Raw genomic sequence first — 22,165 nt, 5'->3', positions numbered from 1 at the left:
CTTTTGTGGCTAAACATTACCATGGTAAACCATTTGGGATGGTCAAATACAGAATTATAGGGAACTACCTTGATGACAAATACATGTAGTCATTTTTCAAGGAACTCTTTCCTTGTTTCTGACTTAGTCTGTAGTAATACTAATAACTGTAATGTCTCCTTTTAGTGGGAAATTACAAGGCACCAACATAAAAAATTTTGTAGGTTAGCATTGTAAAATAGTCATAAAAATTTACCAGGCAAATTATGTTATCTTACTCATTACTTTCTGTAATCTGTCTGATCAGCAAAGAAAGTTGTGTGTTTCCAAAGGGTTAGGTGAATGATATTTGCAAGGCTTTTATGGTTTTACTTTCTCTTTTATCTGCAGACCAAATTCTGAGGTACCTGTTTTTCACAATCTTTGTTTATATGAATACTAATTTCATCCAAATTCCACTTATAAGAGAAACTGAGGATTTAGCTCCAAGCTTATTAACTGCTGCACATAGTGTGTCCTCTTGATTCCGTGACCTGGGAATCTTTACATGGCTGTATTCGTACAGTCATTATGGATGATGATAAAAATAAACTTGCTTTTATGTTAATGTTAATTTGTTAAAACACAATTATTAATAGCAACCAAAATTGATTTTAAAAAGTTCTCTCTCTTTTTCATGATCATATCTCTTTTTCTGTTGCTACAGAAATTATTTCATTGTATGAAGCATAGTACCTTCACTTCAAAATTACAGGGTTTCAGATGTTTAGCTAATCAGGCAGGCTGAGTGGCTGAGCATCTGTAAGTACTTTATAATATCTTTGACATGCTTTGTGAGACAAAGAATTGAGTCATCTTTTTTTCCTGCAGCAAGCTTTGCACTCTGGCATTTTTCTTGACTTTTCATGTCTCAACACATTGAAGAACTTACCATGGCCACCAGCAAAATCATACTTACAAGTTCTATAAAAGACTAGAACTGGTGCTCACATAGTCTCTAAACTGCAGACCAGCTTTATCTGGCAGATTTAAAAGTCTGTATTTTTACATTTTCCTACATAATCATTGTTGCTTGTTGTTGGAATTAAAGATTCCATAAATGCAAGACAAAATACAAAATCTTACAGAGTTAATCCAGCAGTTTCTCTTAATGTGTTGTATTACAGTAATTTTGCACTGGAAAAATGGCAAAAGAGAATTAAAAACAAGCCCTAAACTTCACTGCTTTTAACTGACAAAACTAAAATAATAATAGTGAATGGGATCCTAAGCTATTAGAAGTATATAGAAAAGACTGCCTGCTAATGACTGTTAAATAATACTGTCATAAGCCTACCCAGCTAATAAAGGCAGACAATGTTTGTAATTGTGTTTTAAGAAAATGGAAATGAGCTTTTTAAAGGCTGCTGTGATGGTGATAGTTTACCATACTGCTGCATATCAAAGACACGTTACTCTCCGGAAGAGCACAAGGACTTTTATGAGGAGGAGAAAGTTGTGTTTGGAAAGACAGAATTGGGCAGATACCCCGAAGTTACGAGACAGACTGCCTGGGAGGAAGAGCCTGTGCTCAGAAGTCTGGGACTTTAATGGGGGGGGGGGGGGGAGATAAAGATAAAAACAAGTGTCTAATGTCCTCCAAACACAGGGCATCTGTAAAACAGTCCGTGCATGGGACTCTGTAGGCTTTCCAAGGGTTGTGCTTTGTTCCGGCTCCAATAACTTCCTGGAACCCAGCCTTCCTCCTGCTCGCGCTGGAACAGCCTTGACTTCAGGGCTTCACCAGCGGTGTAGGTGGAAACACAGTATGTGTGAACTATACGTTCAGCCAACAAAAGATTCCCAGAGCAAATGACGTTTTCAAAGCAAACCTTCCGTAGTCCGCAGACATTTATTACTCTATAGTAAAGATTTTAAATCCTGGCACAGTAACACAAGTTACAGGGTTTGGCAGATAAGGATTGGGGATGTGAACTTGCTCTATTTATCAAAATATATTTCCCTCAAACATCTTTCTTATGGTGGGGCTGGTCCCAGGGGTGAGAAGAAATAGCAGCAGATTACATAGGCTTATTCCAGCTTGCCAGCACAATTTTCAGTATTTGTGTAAACATTTTTTTGCAAAACTGTATTTTCTAATACAAGTTGTTGTCCTTTCTGTACTAGTCATGGTGTTGACTGCTCCAAGGATACCAGCAGGGGAGTCACCTACAATTTCAGCTTTATAAAGTGCTCCTGCCAAAATTAGTATTGACTTTAGAAACCCTGAAAATCCAATAGATCTAGCATGAAGAGCAGGAAATGTAAAGCTAATATCAGAGCAGGCATTTTTGTGTGTGTGACGGTCTCATGAATTTTGTCAGAATATTTTAAAAAAATGACTAGCAAACACTTTTGAATGGCAGATTACAGTGATATAGAAATAGCTTTGTTAGTATTTTTTTTCATAACACTAGGCTCTTTTTTTAAGAGTAGTAGTAAAAAAAAATGGTGGGTCTGATACCTCTACAGAGTAGCAAGTTACTAATATTTAAAGACAGGGTAGCAGTAGAATCAGGTGGTCTGTAGCATTCTTTATGCCTTTATTTTTTGTAAATATAGTGCTATTTTCTATACAAAATGAAAATACTATTGCTTCCTTAGTATTAAAGGATGAGTTACAAAGAAATACTGAAGGAAAGTAGCCAAAGCTGCCATATTTCTGCCACTTTCTTGCATCAGTGGAGTTGAGAATAAAGGAACTTTCCAAGCTACAGTTCTGTACTTGAAAAGCAAAAAAGTATGCGGGGACTTTTATCTGTGTATTCAGTAGATCAGATGGCAAACTCCCTCAGACAGCCTAGCAGGGGAGCCAGCTTCTGCTTTTCTGAGTAAGCCCTGGGCGGCGTGCAACAGCACCAAGTACAACATCAAAAGGTACGAGTATGTTTTGAATGTGAAGTTTGGGGTTTTAAGAACGTCTTCCTAATTAGTGCAAATGAAATGTTTGCAAGTTCTGGCGCTGACTTTCGCGCAGTTTTGTGCTCTGTGGAAGTGATGTTTTCACCTCTCTGTGTAAGAGGTGAGAGGGACAAACACTGCCAGCAGAATGTGACGACTCTTTGCTTGAGATAAATGTATCCCGTTTCCGCCTGTCGTCAATCACTCTGCTCTGCCCAGTTAGAAAATGCGAGAGATAGCATTTAGCCAATTTTTTCTGGAAGAACCAGATGATTTTAATTGAGCGTTGTTATCAGCCAGTTTTTGTGGTTTGGGATGGTTTCAGAATGAAGCAGTTCGTCTACTTAAAGAATGTATAAGCACTAGTATAATAATCCTAGTAAATTTTAGAATACCTCCATCCTAACGGAAAATGATTTGACTTGCCTTTCAATGGAGATTTCTTTTATAAGCAGCTAAATTAACACTAAAGTCCAGAAATGGGAAAAATTCTGTTCCTGTATGTTATATTTTGCCTGTTTTCCGTGAAAACTTGTATTATAAATACTTTCATTTAGGCCTGGTATCCCTTTATACCTTGCAATTTAACAAAACTTTTTCTATGTGTTCATATAGTAGAAGGATATAGAAGAAGATCAAAAACTAAATTAGTTCTATAAATAGAATTATTCTTCAAGCCTTTTGCATATGGATTTTGCAGTTAATGTTCGTATTCCATCTTGCATTGGAGTTTGGGATGCTTTCACTGGAAATGGCTTATCATTACTGATTCGTGCTCCATCGAGGCTGTGATGATTCTCTTACATGGTAAACAGGATTAAATTTATTTTTCAGAGGAGGCCTTGTTTTCAAGTATTCAGTTTTTTGATCCTTTAAAACATGTGTAGAGAAGGCTGGGGACTCAAAGCTGAAGCTTTTTCTTAAACTCTTTCTTCTGTGCGGGCATCAATAGATTTCTATTTTGACCTCCTCAAAAAGCCTGAGGTCCTCCATTGGGAGAGTGTTTCATGGAGTGAAAAGTGCTCATGTGTTTTCTTCTTCAGGGGTCTATCACTGCTAGATGTATTCTTAGGACACTAAAATAAGTGTTGTATGCAGGACAAAATTTAGGACTCTAAATGAGTTTCTTTACAGCAGTCTCCTTCACAGCTTCCATATGAGAAGAGCAGTGAAGCAGAGGTCGGTCAAACCACAAAAGGTTTATCCTCTGATACAAACTTTTTTTTTAATGCTTCTGTTACTAAAGCTGTCTCAGCTTATTTTTAATGCAGGCTTTCACAGCACTGAAATCAGGAACTTCAGCTAAGTCAGTATGTTACTGAATGTGAAGCCAGATCTTTCTGCACTGATGCATGTTCATATGTGCATCTATTCCACTAATACAATAAAAACAGTTATCTGCAGAAGTAGTGGTGAATGTACCTGTCAGAACAGCTTTCACCAGCTTGGCCAACCAATCATGAGACTCAAAATTTGTACTTCTAATGTTGAGTATGTCTCCTACATTTGGCACCTCAAAAGAAATTTATCTTCAGTGAAAAGCCCAGGTTGCCAGTTACAAAGAATTCATTAAGATCTGCTGAAGTTCAAAGCAAAGAGACCAGTTCCTCACAGGTCAGGGCAACTCTTTGTATGGTTCCTCCTTTGCCTCCAGCAGAAGCTCATCTCCAGAACCTGTTTATTTTTCTGCCAGGATTGTTGGCAGGTGAAGAGAGTCACATCAGATCACCTCATGAGTATTTTTATGCTGGAAATCCATGCCCTGAACATGCTGTTTCCCTGGCCCAGCATATCATAAGATCATGGGTTTCAAACCTGTCCATGTGGGCCTTAGAACATAAAACATTCAACGCACCTTTCATTTTCTTTCTTGAGACCTGTCATAAGGTAACCAGCTCAGTTTCGCACTGGTTTTGCTCTCCTGTGCTTTAGAACCTCTCAAATGATTAATGCCTGTTGCCGGAGTGGAAGAGGAGCATCATGTCCTGATCACATTCTGGAAAAACTGTGATTGTCAGATCATTTGTGAATCAAAACCAAATAACTTGAAGTCCTTCTAGAACCAGTTTAGGATAAAACAAAACAATCTCATTTCCTGGGAAAGAAAAAATTAGAACACATCAGTACCTAAGCTTTCATGCAACTACACGGTGGTTTCAGGAAGCATAAAGTGGATGTCTCATCAAATGGGCAGCAGTTCTAGTCCAGATTCATCCAGTCTCCTGAGATTCACTGTCTCAGGAGTGCAACATTGTAGTTTTCATTAAAAAGATATATTATCTGTATCGGAATCATGGAAAAGGTGTTAAAATCTGAAGCACGATAATGTTTCTCTGTGCATTTTCTACGTGACTGATGAGGGACTTGTATATGGGTCTACCATGCTCCAACTTGGCCCCTTTTCTTCCCGTGGCCAATCTGACTCCCTTTGTTATGCAGCATCCACTCTTCTACCAACAGAATCCCTAAACTTGAAGAGATGTGCTTATTTAGAGAGGGGTGATGCCCGTAGGTGACTGTCCTATCCGCTGCACACATGCCAAAAGCCTCCAGGCGCTCTGTGCTGGTGCCATGTTCCAAGTTCATTATGTAAGAGAGGGTGAAAGTACAAGCAAGAGAAAAATAAACATGAAAAGTGAGTTTGTTTGCTTTCTGATAGGCTTGGGAGTGGCAGAGTGAAACTATATAAATAAAAATCCAGGCTAACAAATGTTAGAAACCTGCGGGAACACCTGCATAGTTTGGACCAAGCCAGATTCTGCAGCTGACTTGAAGGAGAAATCTAGGTTTTACCTGGCTGCAAAAAAAGTGTTATCTTTTTTTTTTGTAGAGGGATGTGTTTAAATTATATTGTTGTTTCTAATGTTAATGTAATTCATATCCCTTACAGTTTTGTACTTGTAGTTCAGCAAGGTAAAACTGAAGACTATGTAAAAATTTGAATCCTATCAGTGGGCTGTGATGTCTGCGTAGCTGGAAACACCTTTGACCGCAGCTGTATTCTAAGCAGCAGTGGGCACCTCATGTATGCTATGATTCCTTACTCCTGCCAGAATAACGCTTACCTTTGTGTAAATGTTGAAAACAAGAAGAGTATGGAAAAACACGAAGTGATTGATGGGCAAAGAATACAGTGAGGTGTGAGTTGTTGCTGTTAATGTTTACACTTCCCTTAAGTGTTGTCTTCAGTCTGCTTTATGTGCTGTTTTTTCCTTTCCACTCTCCTCTGCTAAGTCTCTTCTTCTTCCTAAATTACACAAAACGTGCATTTAAAGGTTGAGTTTGGCACTGTTGTGAACTCATTTGCCAGCACGCATCTCTAATGATCCAACATTTCATGGCTTCTGTGCCTTCTCCTTCTTTAACTTGCTGCTTGTGAAGCCTGCCTCTGCAGAGGACAAGCTCATTTGTGCTTCCTTATCAGATCCTAAAACTAGATCAAGATTTATGCTGCTTTAACAATACTAGAGTTCTTAGGTCTTTTGCACTGCACTGTACATTGTTTTTTGTGCAGTTTATGCCTCATTTATGATGAGGGGAATTTTTCTGGTGTGCAGGAAGTAGTGGGAAAGCCCTGCTCTTTGTGCTGTGGAGGTCTAATGAGAGAAGGTTAGTGTGGAGCTGCACAAATGAGAAACCGGTGGGGCCTTGGAACTTGATCTGTTTTCTGTTACTTTTAATGGTTTTGCATTTAAAAAATGTCATCTATATAAAAATATTTGGAACTACTTATTAAAAAAAGAGAGAGAGAGAAAACGAAAAGAGCCTGCCATCCTTTTAGACGTGCCAAACAGGTTTGGCAGTCATTCACTTAACATTGATCAAGTGTTGCTTAGATATCCTAACTCTTGTAGCATTTTTTTTACCTGCATAAAAATGATCTAGGCAAGCATTTCTGAAACCAGAAAACATTGATCTGAGACGTTTTTCTTGTTCAGAGCATTTTGAGTGATGATTTCAGTATGTTGGAAGTATTGGAATTTGACACTAATCCTTCAGAGGCTTGGAAATCCTGTAGGAGATAAACTGCAAAGATTGTCTTAGGACTTCAGGTAAACAGAATTGGCTGTGCTGGCTCAAACCAAAGGTCCATCTGGCTCAGTTTTCGGGAACATGGTATCTGATAACAGATCCTCAGGAAGAAGTGTAAGAACAGCCTGAAGATTTAATTACATTACCTCAGTACACTGCCCCATCCTCCAGCAAGTTACAGTTAGGGGAGTCCCTGAGCCAGAGGTGATATCTTTATTTAATAGTGTTTGATGGGCTTGGTCACTTTTTGAGCCCTTGCAGCCTTAGCAGCCACAGTGCTCTGAGGCCACAGCTGCTCTGTGTGTCGTCATACTCCTAGTTTCATGTCATATTCCTAGTTTTGTAAAAAAGCAGCCATTCCTTGTTCATTTTCTGTGAAATGCTTACACTTGTATAATCTCCTTCCTCAGGACTCTTCAGCCTAGATAAGAGGTTTCTTCTGTGTTCAGTCTTTGATGTGGAAGTTGTTCCCTGTTGCTCTTGCTGTACTGATTCTGGGTCTGCTGTATCTTTTTCAGATGATGAGAGCTGGAAATACATACAGTGCTCAGGGTGAAAGCACTACGGTGGCTTAACGTTTTCCTTTAGTCCGATATAGTTACTGTTGAGAATATTTTAATATTATACTGATACGTTTTTCAAATTCAGCTCCCTTTTACGTTGTCTAAATCTGTCTTCTCTGAAAGACTAGTGTCCAGAAGTAGTTTTCATACATTTGTAGTCTTCTCTTCTTTTCAATATTTCTATTGTTTTTATTTTGTAATATCAGACAGTCTCCTTCTGCATACCTAGGAGCAGTTAAATTATACTTGACAATACGTAGAGATATTGTGGCAGAGTTTAGAAGATCAGGTAGATGGAGGCATTGTATATCGCAACCAGACTGGATCTTTGTTTTATATGTTATCTATACATTTATAATTACTGATTAGTTCATTTTTATAGGGGAAAAATAGCTCTACTAATATTTAAAAGAAATGGAACTTGGTCTTAAAAAAATGGAAGATATGTAGAATTAAAAATGGCTAGAGTAAATCCAGATCTGCTTCTTGCTACTTGAAGAATAAAGGCTAGTAGGGGCTCCAGAAATGCCTGTAGAGAGCAAGGGAGTGATGTGGAAAGGTACCACTTCTGACATACCTTTGGGCTTTCTTCATCCTTTCATCTTTTATCCTTTCATCTTTGTTTTCTCTGTAAATTGCATTTCAGCCAGGCACTAGGGCGACAGTTAGACCATACAGTCTTTAGCCCAATGCAACATAATGCAAGCCACATTCCTACCAGTAAGTGGCATTGATGCTAAAGCTACTTGCGCTGTTACTGGGAGGGAACAAAATGGACCTTTGGGAGTATTTTAACTGCCTTGTCATGAGGCTTGGGGAATTCCTTGAAAGGAAAAACAGAGGGATATATTGTGGATGCTCGTGAGGTTCACAAGTAGGTCAACAAAACCTGCTTAGTGGCACTAAAGTCTCCCCTCATGTCTGCATATCTCCACACAGGAGTTTTCTGCAACTACAGAAGGATCAGCTAACTGAACTAGCATAGTTTGTCAGCCATTGCTGAGCTCAAAAACAGCTCAAAGAATTACCAAAAAAAAGCAAAACTCCACTGAAATCAGATCTGTTTTGTCACAACTGTGATAAGAGCTCTCAACATCCTCAGAAAGAAAGAATATATTTGAGATACAGCAATACCTTTGGCAAGTGTTCTTTCCCCACTCTCATCTCTTCCTAGTTTTCCTGCATATAAATTACACCTAATTTGTTATCTATATTTATGAAATTATCAGTGTCAAAAGATCAAATGTAGAGTTTCTGTTTTAAGTACAGCCAAGCAATTGCTTATTGCAGTGATCCTTGCATCAGTGATCTCTACTAACTGAGCCTGTCAGCTTGATCTTACCCAAGCTAGTTTTAAGGGGGCACAGAGCTAGCTGAAAATTTGGAGGCCAAAATTCTTCCAAAACATGTTGGACCTCAGCGGCGTGAGCAGCCCGGTGTGGGTCTGACCAGTCTGGCTTCTGACATGTGCGAGGACATGCTTTACCCTTGGGAAAATGCGGATCTGCTTCAGCTGCCTCTTTAAAAGCTTTACAGCTTCTGCACTGATAGTCCATTAAAGTGTTTAATAGATACAGCAGTTCAAGTTATGGAGAACTGGTATTGGACGAGCCATTAAAATACAAGATACAGATGACCTCCTTTTTATATGTATGGAATACAAACCAAATGTCTATTTTAGACAGCTGCTTTTAAGGGCAGCATGGCCAGTAAATTTAAGCCACACAAGTTCACAATATTTAATTAATGGTTCCAGTTCAGCAAAAAGATAACTTTAGGCCTAAAGGAATGGAATGGCAGATATTCCCAGAACTGAGTTGTGCAGGAATTAGCTTTTTATTCAAAATATAGCTATACTCTATCAGAGAGGTTTATAAAAGTTGTGGATCTTTACACTATTCTTTGCTGTGCATGTATCTATGTATCTATCTAAAATATTTTGAAGTAGTATTCTAGAGCACTAAAATGTGAGGAAAAATTTCTAAACAAGCTGAAATAGATCTTTCCCATGTCTGATCTTTAAAAATTTTGAATTTAACAAGATTTTAGAAACATTGGCATTATGACAGCATGCATCTCTGCCATGACATCATATGATTAACTAGGGCAGAAAAATTCTCAGGTGAAGTTTTGATCAGTCATGTTAGTATAGCTTTAAAAAAGTGTTAAGTCTATACTCTGTAAAATAGAAACTTGAAAACAGTTTTGGTTTTCCTCAGGCTACTGAGATTAGAGTCTCGTAATCTGTTTGACCAGCTGCAGAGGGTGTTCTTTTTCTTTTTTTCTTTTTAAGTAAGTGCGCTTCATCTCAACATGATTTAAAAAGAATCAAACTTCAAAAATGCTCAGTTTTCACACGTTTATTTAAATAGGAGCAATTGTATTATCATGTCTTGTTGCAAATGTAATTGGGTTGGAAGTCATTAAAGACTTTAAATGAAAGAATTTCTAAGTTTCCAAGTGTGCATCCTTCACTGTCAAGAATCATCCCATTTTTGGCTTACAGACATACTTTTAGAAGATACTACTTTGCTGCCTCTCACATCTTGCATGCACCAAATGTACAGGCGCTGTTGAGTCAAGCTAGCTCTTGTTCAGTTCAAAAAGTAGTGGTTTGTCTTGTGAGTTCAGATTGTTGATTAAGGTTACTTTGAAAAAGTGTAAAGCCATTAGATTTCTTCCTTTGTGTGAGAAAATGTGTTATTTTATCCAATAAGGACTACTACTGCTGCAAGGGGGTGAATTCAAGCATTTTTTCAAGCAATACTTCAGAGTCTGCCAGTGCATTGCACAACATACATCGTTTTATTTTATTCATACTGGGAATCAGATTAACCTATCAACTGGAAATATCTGAGTCTTTAGTATTTACTTTTAAAAGGGAGCATAGCAAAATAAGATATTTCGCAAAGCCTATTAGAAATGTTTATATTACCAGGTCTTCATGCGTCTGTGACAAGGAATGTGTTTTAAAAAGACATTCGTAGGGCAGCGCGGGTCCACTGAAGCTGCTGACTGCTGTCTCCAGGTGTAAAGTTTCAGCACACCCACTTAAAGTGGCAGTTTGGTGATAAACTTATTTTGGAATGAAGCCCCCGGCAGAGAAGACGGTCTTGCTCAGCAAGCGATTGATAAATATGCTTTATCGTGAGTCGGATGCTCTTGAAAGTGTTGCGGGAAATCCTGATGGAGCCCCTGATGTTTGTTTTTGCAGAACTGTTAGCAAGTGTGCAGCAGGTAGCAAAACAGATGTTTTACTAGTTAATTTGTGTTCCCAATAGCAGTTTCTTACGAGCACAGCATATCCAGCATTGTAGATGTTCTTACTAGATAGCATCAAAAATTCAAGAAGTTGTCTGAATCCTGAAGCTGACTTCAGGTCTTCACAGAAACCTACTATGAGGATGGCAGACTCCTTGCGGTTTCCATTGCTTGTGAAGTGTTTAATAAAAAGCAAATTAGGCAATGAAAATTGTCTCGCAGATCCATCGGGTGTAACAGTTATGCCTGTTCAACATTATCATTCAGCGTGTCAGACATTAACCTGATTGGGAATGTTTTATTTTGTATAATAGTCTTGAAATCAGACTGAAAGGTTGACTTAAAATACCTAACGTGTGTGTGCTTTGAGGCTGATAACAAACTCTGCAGTTCAAGTTTTAATAACTCAGGGGGAGCTAAGAAACTTCAAAAGGTTGTGTGATAAATGTTTTTGACAATGCGTCAGCTGAACGTTAGACAGAATCGTGGTAAATCCTCTCCTTCTAAGTGGTTTAAAATGGAAGTTTTGAACTTTTCCTTCATATGCCTATGCTTCAAATGTCATGGTATCTTTGGGTTTAAAAGATTCGTTTTATCTAGAATACGAGACATTGATGTTTCTGTCTACACCTTGGAGAGTGAAAGGAGGAGACAGTTCAGTAGTTCTCTCCTTTCAGGAACCTCTGCCCTCTGCTTTCCCACGGGCGTCCTTGACCATGAAACCCATGGAGGCTGGAAGAAAGGAAAAGCTAGTTTTAAAGCATATTACTGAAATATGCTAGGTAAATATTAGAGTAAATCTTCTAAGTTGACAAGCTTTCAGAATGACTTCATCCTCATGACCCTAAAACTTTCTGGTATTAGTGAAAACAATGCTTCCACATGGCAACTGCTTGTTGCTTTTTGTAGTTCACTGAGAAAAATAGATGAAAGCAAGTTTATTACTACTCTTTGAACTTTGCCTCCCTCCCCCTCCCCTATCACCTGTGCCACTACAAAAACAAAGGGAAAACAGTTCCTTCCTTTTCTCCTTCTGAAAAAATGCTTAGCTTTACAATGTATATTGCTGTTTTGTTTGGATTTTTATCTTTTCAGGACTTATGCTACTTTACTGCACCCTTTGCATTTCAAATAGATTCAGTTTATAGTGCAGTGCTGTGAAGCTCCAGCTCAGCAAAATGCTTAGGCCCTTGGCTTCTTTCAAGTCCATGAATAACTCTGCTGGTACTGTCAGTATGTTTTCCTGAATATATGGCTATGTACTTTGCAGAAAATGGGCCAAAAGCTTTGGTCAGCTAAACCAGAGACTTACAGAAAATGCCCAAAACGCTCCCATTGATATCTTAGAAGAATATCAGGAAGAAAGGAGAAAAAAATATGCATATGGGCAGTCTTCACAGCCCTCAACAAATCTCTTGAAGACACTAATTCTTCACGTTTCCAGGTGAAGTCTGATGAACTAGCAGTAATGGACTGTTCAGCAACTAATGCTGATCTACTCAGGAGCCAAAGTATCTAGTACACTGCTGATCAGTCTCTTGCATGTGGTTTGTGAAAATAGTGTAGCATTAGCTCCTACATCATTGAGAAAAGATGTTTGAATATATGTTTCTTTTCTGTCAAGTGACCTGCTTGCAAAATTTTTCACTGCTGCTAGAGAGACTTAGTATTGGTCTTTGACTCAAATTATCCCCTTCCTTCCTGAGCCTTTCCTCTGTTCCCATGCTGCCTGGAGGACAGAAGTTCTTGTATTTCCCCATGGCATCTCCTGCTGGCATGTTTTAGAAGCAATATAGATCGTCTCGAAGGAGTCCTGCTTGAACTTACTTAGGTGTGCAAAATCCAGAGTTTGGGCTTGCTTTACAAGATCTCCACTCCCATTTTGAAATAGCAGCAAAGCGGGCCAGATTTCCAAATTTAGTCAGTGTATGGGATTTCATATTATTCTAAGAGGGCGTTGAGGAATTTTTTGCTTTCTTGAAAGTTACCCCTTTTATCTGATTCCTGACCGAAGAATTTTTTTTTTTTTTTTTTTGGATAATGGTAACAGAAAATGGGGAGCTAACTCTTTTAGTGACATGTTTAAAGAGATATTAAAACTTGCATTTTCATGTTGTAATTAGTGTTCACCATTCATGAAATATTCCTAGACGTTATCATCATATATTAGGTTGGAAGATTCCTAGATTCTTTCTGCAGTTTTGTCATTGCCTAGTAGGACACTGGACAAATCAGACTTCCTCTCCCCACCCATATATAGTTGTTATCAACTTCATGCAGGTAATGAGGTTTAAATGATGGTAAAAGGCTAGGAGGTCACTGGAAGGAAAGTGTTCAAGAAATGTAAAATATTGCTTAAGGCACTTTAATTTCTATTCCTCAGGAGCAATAAAACAGAGATTTTCTACAGAGTTGTAATAGTAATTGTAGTGTTACCTATAAGATGGAAAAATAATTTCAATTACTGAACATCATACCTATTTTTGGTAGAAAATAGTAGAGGTATTTTGTTTTTCTGTTGCAGTAACGTTGGCCCCTGCATATAGGTTATGGAAAACTTTGTTTGCAAAAAACAAAGCTATTGTTTTAACAAAAACCACAGAAATTTTGCCTTTCATATTGAATCAGTAGCATAATGAGTAGTGGAGCAATAGTTCAACTTCAAAGGAGACTTTTTGGATATGTAGTGTGTTGCAACAACAGTCGAAAAGTTCCCACCAGAAAGGAATTTTGCCATATGTGAGCAGTAAACATATGTATTAGGTTAAAACCATAAGATTTCCTTTGCTTTACACCAAAAACAAGAGGGAACTTAAGTACAGAGGTTCTCGGAGAGTCGTGCGTTGGAACGTAGAGCAGAGGACGACCAGTGTCCAAGGTATGGTGGTGGTGCCGGTGGGCAAGACCAGAAAGCGTGGATCATGCACCAGCAATTTAGCTCAAACATTAGCATGTTGCTTCCAAAAAAAATCCACTTTCATTTTGCTCTTTCTAGTGGAGTTACATCAGTGATCTTTGTAGATATATTTTCCCAATTTATTTTTAGTAATAAACCTAGACGTATTTACTGATCCTCATAAAACATTTTAACAAAAATAACGCTTCTAAAAAATGCGAGTAGAGAATAGTCAGAGAATAAAAACTTGTGATTAATTTTGATGGGATACTTGGCCTGCTGTTTGTAAATAAGAGTTGCATTTGATTCTGTGAATTGTGAAACCATCTCCTGTAAAAGCTAAGTTTGTGTCGTGTCCTCAGACATCCTCTACTTACTGCTTCCTGGAGAGATAAAGGTACTTAAGACTGAATGTTTCTTTACATAATATTAAAGCATTCTCCAGTTATATTTGTGGAATAAAAGTTGTTTTAGTTTTTGTTAATGTTCACACAGATTTACTTCAAACTTCCAGAGCAGGGTTTTCTTCACATGATGGGGGAAGAGAAAACACATCAATGGATGTAATTTGAATTTAGGAGACTCTTGAAGAGGGGCCTGTATTCAGAATTATTGTTGGCACATGTTTTGAGGAGTGTAAAGTGTTTTTCTGTGGGCATTAGTAAGGAGATAATTAAAACTATAGTAGGTAATTATGGTAGCTTTTATTGCTGCATCTTTCATTAACTGATTATATTAATTTGGGAACGTTTGAAAAATTCTTTGAAGATGAAAAGTGCTAGCTGTTATAACCTTTTATTAGTAGTATTACTCTGCGCTGGTCGTAAATATTGAGAGCTCTTCTTAATACTGATGCACATCTGTATGCAGGGTCGGTCTTACAGGCAATAAGAATTACACATGTATATCAAAAAAACCCCCGCCATTATGTGGCATAGTCTAATCATTATAAGTAATGACTTTCCTGCTGCCACTTCTTGTTCCAAAGTGAAAAATACATAAGAGTTTTAGCATTTTTAGAAGACTTTCCTTTCCCTGTGTGTGCTTTCGCAATTCTCAGTAGCCCGGAGCTAAACACACGGGGTTCGCGGTGATCCCAGAGGTGCCCTTGCTTCGGATGGGGCAGGAAGCCAGCCCCGGCTGCGCTCGGGAGCTCACCGAGAGCAGGAAATTATTTGAGTTTGAAGAAGAGGAGATATCACAAGTTTGGAAATACAGTGTTTTCACATAGTGATCAGTATCAAGTATTTCAAAACAATAATAATTCCTATTTATTTAGCTCTTCCAGAACTGAAATTTCTTTCAGGGAATCTGACACTTTTTAAAAAACATCCTGTGGTTAAAGGATAATCAAATCAGTTTTCATATATTAGAGACTAAATCCTTCATATATTCCCATTTCATACTTGTTCATGTGCTTCTTAAAATCCTTTTCTTACCAGCTTTTATTTGGTTTAAATTAAGCCATGTAACTAATGCAAAACATTTATTCCTGCCCTGAAATGGATTTTGTAATACTGGCATCGTACCTTTTCGTCTCGCTGTGGCTCCTTGTCAAAACTATACTCTCGACAAGTTAAGGAAAAATAAAAAATAAAAAACAGAAAGCCCCTTTGGAGCCTCAGGCCGGCCCCCAGAAGTCGAGCTGAACTGCTCTGGTTTCGTGCCTCATGCCAGCGCCTCCGAGCGCTCCGTAGGCCACATCCTGCACTGCTGCCCCACGTGCTGCTCTGCTGTCTCCAAGGTGCTCTTAGATACCACCAGCAGAGCTGGACTCGAAACACAACTTAAATAAACGCTTCGCTGGTGGTAATTGAGCCACAATGGAATAATCCACCCCCCCGCCCCCCCCCCAAAAAAAAAAAAAAAAAAAAAAAAAAAAAGGTGCCTACCTGGCGACGAAGTTGGGCTTCTCCTCTCTCCTTCCACGTCGCACCATGGTGGCCCCGCGGTCCACGAGTGCCCGGCCGCAGCCACGCGGGCTCCAAGCCGCTGCACTTCTCTTCCATCGGCTCCTGTCTCTCAGTGTCAGATACAACCAAAACATTTACAATATGATTTAATTTTAGGAGCTTTTCCATTTTTATAAATAAATCACATGAATGTTCTTTTTATACAGCTGTAATTCACCCACATTGTTGCAGTAGAGCTTATTATCTCATTTACATTTTTAAGTGCTTTTCAAAGTGTAGGATATCTGGGCTGGAAAGCAAAACATTTCATTTCTTTGTTCTCAGGCCAACACAAAGCACTTCCAAGGTCAGGTATGGTGTAGACTTTCAACAGCAAACATGTTTACATGCCATTTGAAAGCTGGTTTAACTGAAAAAAAATACTGTCTTTATAACAGTGATGTAAGTCAGCTTAGCAAAGCTGAGAGAAGGGGATTAATTTTGTACTTTGAAAAATTTAACTTAGTAAGTTTGACTTTGTTTTCTGTTTGGGGAAAAAAACAGACTCTGACAGCCAATAGTTGGCCTGCATTTTTTTTTTAACTCTCCTTTTAGCTTTTTCTTTTTTTACTATCCTTTTTTTTTCATCCCAGCAGTTATTAAACAGACGTGTTGTTATTCTGTGCTGTGAGTAAAATCTGACACTTTGAAGCTGTAGAAGAACTTGTAGAAGGGAAAAAAAAAGGAAGAACTTGCTTAATTTTACAAAAGAGCTGTTCTGTGGTGTACCTAGTATAAGTTTTCTACTGACATTAAGAGTATTCTGTGTGACAAAAGCTTATCTGCCAGATACAGAAAAAGATACGATGGTTTTGGGTACCCAGAGAAACAGATGTCAGAGCATTCAGGCTTTGACTGCTGAATATGAAGTTTTTATGACAATAGCGAAGATTTTCAGTGTGACCTTCAGAAGGGTGCGTTGCTCATGACATCTTTCATGACTCCTCCTAGAACACTGAAATCATGGGCAACAAAATTGCGTACTTCTAATTGCTGCTGTCAGAATGCACAAATCTGCAACAACCATGAGATTTTTGTGTTACTTTTCTGGCATGGCATTGAACAAACACTGACCTTTTTATTTTTTGTCCACATGGCGATAGGAAAGCTGAAATACCCACAAGAATCTTTGAATCTCTGAGTTACTCATAGGATGTCCTTTACACCCAAACTTTGATTCTACGAAGTGATGAGAGTTGGTTTGCCCTCTACTCATCTAGGTTTGTCATCAATAGTCACAAAAAATTGTGAAGTCAAAGAAGTTACTGTTATTTCTGCCATCCTAATAGAAAATGTACCAACAACCAGTTATGGTGTGGTTGGAAAAGTCTGTAAACTCATACAGTATGTTCTATTTTGAATGATTGATGAATGGATAATTGTAAGATTTAGTGGTTTGTTACAGTTATACACTATCACAAAATAATTGTTTGTAAACTGTATTAGTTCAAGACATTGCATTTTAATAAAACAAAATATGTGTGCTGCACACTGGTGAACGCTGTCTGGAGTAGATGGACCTAGCAAAGACTGTGTGTCATCCGAGCTTCCCAAATTAAGTTACTTGAAGAAGCATCACAAATCCTCAGATTTAGGAGAACCTCTCGTTTTATGTTGTGCCAAATACACTTGCCTGTTGTAGAAGAGTCAAAATGGAGAAATTAGGGAAGACAATATCAGCAGACCAGTTCTGTCTGTCACCAAGTGGTTGCTCATTTACCACGAGCTCTTGGAGATCCCATTTTGTGTTCAGTACTTGCAGAGTTTCATGATGGAATGTGATTTAAGTATATTCTCTGAGTTAAAAGTATACATATGGACCCATAAATACATATGTATTTATTCTTACTCTTGATCATCTTCAGGATCATGTGAAGGAGTGAAACTTGCTCTTGAGAAAAAATGTTAAGGCCCTGCAGGAAGGAATCCACTTTGGACGTGGGGATGTCGGTGTAGCGAGGGTTTCTCCCTCCTCATTTTTCACTGTGCCAAGCTATTTTGACTATATAAACTGATCACGTGGATATAGCTGGAGAAGACGGATCATGCTTTGTAGTTTATTTGAAGTGTGCTCTGTGGATGTTCCTGAGAGTTGTTCTGTAGCGGTCATGCCTGTACACTTTGAAGTTGGGGGCAAGACTGTTTTCAAATTAATTGGGTCTTCCGTGACCTTTGTGATGTGTGGAAAAGCCCTGTTCACTCCGTATCACGTTTCTGCAATTGAATGACCTGATCATTTTAGGTTTTAAATCAAGATAGGCTTGTTTGTGTTTTAAGTTACCATATTAAATGTACAAAAAGGAAACAAAAAGCCTACAATTTACACGTTTCATTGTATTAATGCTAATCAAAGGTACTGCAAGACTTGTTGAGTGTATAAGACTGGATATATGTTCAAAGGCTGGATTTCAGCATTTCTTAGCAGCGGTGAGAGCATAAAAGTCCCTGGGCAGATCTGAAGTTCATGGTTGGGTCTGGTTAAATTTTTTGGCATCAGAACATGTAATGGTCTTATAGCTAAAAGACTTTAAAGTTAATGCCTGGCATCACTTCAAAACAATGTGCAAGATCTATCATAAGTAGTCCTCTTATCTTATCTCCATAGCAATTTTCCCCTGTAAATGATTTGAGAGTACAGTATTTCAGTGCTGTGGAAAAGAGCAACTTTTTTTTTTCTGTTAAATCTTTGTACTGTGAGTACTTTTAATGATCCTGATTTATGTATGAGTATTCTACTTTGAGGAAGCAAATGATAACCGTATCACATGTTCTGAAAAATGCATTAAGAGAATATGGGCTTGCTGGTCTCTCCTTTGCAGCAAGCTCTGCACAAGTTCTCTGTGCAGCTCAATTTTTTAAAAAGCTGCACTGAGGCACCTTCTAGGTCATTCATAGCATATATCTAGTCTAAGTCTCTACTCTGGCCTAGTGCTGACTCTGCTCCACACTTTTCAGCTGATGGGTAGCTATGCCTTAATTTCCTGGCATATGAAATATAACTGAAAATACTCCCTCCATGCTGTCCCGGCTGCCTCCGTCTTGGTGTCAGTCCAACTTACTCATTGTGCACTTTGCTTCAAGTCTTTACTTGCAGTTAACAATGCCTTTATTCAAGCTGACAACATAACTAAGCTTTCAGTAAGTGTGTAAGTGAATGTCAAGCGTGTATTCAAACATTCAACAATGCCTAGGAAACTTAAAAAAAAAAATCTTTGAAACCTTGTATTGTTTGTTTGGTGTGTATCTGTTAGGAATAACATAGACTATCAGCTCCTTGGAGCATGACTGTTCTTTTGTTAAGCGTATAACAAAAAGATCAAGGCTCTGAGGGGCAGCCGTAATAAGAATAAATATACAAGAGGAACAATAACGACAAAATAAATTTGTCAGTGCGTTTTATGAGCTTGGTTTAAAAGTGATTATTGCTGAACTAAATAAAGAATGGATCGTTGCGGTAAGGTTACATGATCATAATATCCCTTTTATTTATTGCCATTTTCGCTTCATTTATACGTCACATGCTAGATGTTACTACAGGGAAGGAAGGGAGCTCCTCATCTAGGAGAGCTTCCCGTTTAAATAACAGCGCCTACGTTGTCACTGCAAACTCCAGGCATGGTTTTCCAGAGGATCCTTCCGCTGCTTTAGAGGAAAAGCTATTGGTATACTGCAAAACTGCTCCTAAGAAGCACAGATTGTACAAATAAGCAGATAACAAAAATCCAAGACAGAACCTGCAAGGTTTCCATTTCACTTTCAGTCTTTGAGGGTATTTATTACACTTTTAGTATGAATACGTGTAAGCTAAGGTAGAATAAAACTCAACATTTAACTATACTATTTCAAGCAATTTAACTAGTCCTGTTTAATCAATGATCCCTCCTGTGTAGAATCCTATGTTTATCAATGAGGGTGGCAAAATCGGGCCTGTTGCTAAAATCCGCTATAGCTAAAGAGCTGGGCTGATATTGCACGACTTTGTTACTCAGCCTATTGAGCCACATCAGCTGTGAGTTTTTCTGTCGTCCTGTGTTTCTCATTATGTGTTTTGCATCCATTGATATTGTTTCAGGCCTTACAAGATGAGATGGAAAGTTATCGCAGTCAGGTGCGGTCTGCAGAAAAGAAGCTGCAACACAGAGAGCTGGAGACCCAGGAGCAGGTACCTGGCACTGGCCCCCTACTTCTCTTCCCTTGGGCAAGGGGGAGGTCTATCTTTAAAAATAATATCTTGCTTCAAAGCAGAATCACATAGTTTCCTCCAAAATTTTCAGCTAGCTTTCTTTTCTGTTTTTCTTAATAAAAGAGAATTAAACTGTCTGAACCCTACGGGTAAATACTTGTCTCTTGCTCTGTATTTTGGGTTGGTATTTCAACTATTCTAGCTGTTAAATGATGCATTTATTTTCAAGCAACTCTACTACTGTTTTAATAGAGGGTTTGGGTACTACTCCAACTTGTCCTTTAACGGCTTGTATTAAGAGAATTACAATTGGACAATAACTGAGCTAAACTTAATCTTTACTGCTGATCTTATGCATTCATTGTCCTAGCATATTTTCCATAAAGAGTTCCATATGATTAATATTGCTAAAATTATTCTGGACACTTTCAGTGAAATCAGAGATTCAGTTTGCTTCCAGCAAATTCATGCAGGTAATTTACAGACTGATATTGAAATGAAAAGTGAACGATCTACATTTAAGCCAAATTTAAATTGAAACATTCAGGAAAATACAGAGGTTGTGAATGTCTGAATCACATGCAGATTTACAGATCCCCAGTACGAATGAATTTGTGCACCACTTCAGAACTTCATTTGGTGTTGATTGACCAGTATCCACAACCATTTTCTTAACCCAAACTTGAAGAAATAGTAATATGGGGTGGTTGTAGACAAGTAATAATCATGAATTTTAAATATGTTTTCCCAGTTGTTGCTATCCTGCTTGCAAATGGGAAATCTCATTGACCTTCAGTGTTTACTTTCGTATATTTCCTCCCTGTAAAGTCAATAATTTGCTATTCTTCTCTTTTTCCCCCCTCTGTTTCTCAGATCTAGAGGTTGAGTTGGGCTCTTCCAGGGCTGCAATGCTCTGTCATTTGAGAAGTTTGCTGTAATCACTGCCTGGCCTACAAGCATTGCATTGCAGCTTCAATCTCCCAGAAAAGTTCAGGAAGGTTAGATACCTAGTGGCATGCTTGTCCCACGCAGGGAACAGCACTGGGCTGCACACTAGGACAGTCCTTTTCTAAATCTCTTATTTCTGTTATTTTTTTTCTTTACTCTCTGCCATTGCTATTCTGCTGTTATTTTCTGATCCTTTTTGAAAGGGGGTCCTGAAGGAAGAACAAAAAATAGCTGACTGAAATACAAAAGAGAAGGGCAAGAGCTCTAGGGAGGACAGGATGATCCCCCTTTTCTGCCTCAAAGCTCTCGCCTTATGTTAATACCCTGTCCATGTTGAATTACTGAAGGTCTAGCTCAGCTGAGGTTCTCCAGTATATGTGGATCCAAAATATTATTTAAATCATGCTACACCAGCCAGCTTAGAGCTTTTCTGGCAAGGTAGAAATACGTTAGCAGATCTATGGTAATGCTGATATCATTAAACAACTGTCTTGTGTCTTCCATTCATATACTGAGAATTTCTGAATAGGCTGAATCCATTGAGGATATTTGTGCTTTGGTGGTTTTGTTTTTTTGCACAGAAAAACATTTTTGAAAGTTGTTAGCGAGTTTTCTCTGTGACTGGTTAATCCATTAGTTATGCTTTTCTCTCCAGAATAAAAATACAAAAATGGCTACTTTGACATACTTCCAGATATAACATCTTGGCCAGACTACCTGCAAATATGTTCATCAAGCATTAAGAGTAGCTAGTGTCTAATCAGCTGATTAGGGAGCTGGAATATTTAAGGCATCTACTTAGAACTTACTTTCTGCTTTTACCAAATATTGTCTGATAGAGAATTGCATAAAACATCAAAATTTGTGTTGGCACAATTACAAAGGCCACTTTTCTGAGCTTTTACATGTCTATAAATAAGGAGGAGAGAGGGTTAAACAGCTTCTGTTTTTCATTAAAAGGAAAAATCTTGTGTTTTGATTCTATAACAACAACAAACAAATGAATGAGACATGAAAAAACATTTTGTTGTGCTTTTAATTAAAAATAAAAAGCTGTTTCTCGTTACGGCTTGTTGGGTGGTATCGTAGTGCTCCATGTTTGTCTCTTTTCAGTGCAATGTCTTTATAACTCTTCAGTCTCCGAGAGTGACTGGCAGATTTGTGAAGCTTAACTCTTTGTTAGTAATAAGCCTCTGGTGACTGTGTAGAATTAACCTCTCTCTATTATAATTATCCAGACAGAGTCTACTTACTGACGCAAACCATCCCATAAGTAAAAGGGAGGGGGAAAAGTATGTTAGGAGGACTGTGAAGCCAAAGCAGTGAGATGTCTAGAGCTGAGTGTGGCCTTCCAGTTCAACTGGTGCTTCTGTGAAGCTTTTTTGTTCCAATTTTTCGTGCTGTTGTATGG

At 38.3% G+C, this 22,165-nt stretch overlaps 1 protein-coding gene across 3 annotated transcripts in view; it reads left to right on the top strand.

Annotated features, from left to right (window-relative positions):
• CEP112 (centrosomal protein 112) overlaps positions 1-22,165 on the top strand; it is a 173,036-nt gene that overhangs the window by 134,302 nt on the left and 16,569 nt on the right. For all 3 annotated transcript variants that reach the window (XM_062591590.1, XM_062591592.1, XM_062591591.1), the window contains one exon: positions 19,696-19,785. In XM_062591590.1, coding sequence (XP_062447574.1) covers positions 19,696-19,785 — 90 coding nt within the window. The remainder of the gene's footprint in view (positions 1-19,695; positions 19,786-22,165) is intronic.

Source organism: Rhea pennata, chromosome 19 (assembly GCF_028389875.1).
Source record: "Rhea pennata isolate bPtePen1 chromosome 19, bPtePen1.pri, whole genome shotgun sequence".
In the NCBI taxonomy this organism is placed as follows: Eukaryota; Metazoa; Chordata; class Aves; order Rheiformes; family Rheidae; genus Rhea; species Rhea pennata.
This window is presented reverse-complemented; position numbering and strand designations above follow the sequence as displayed.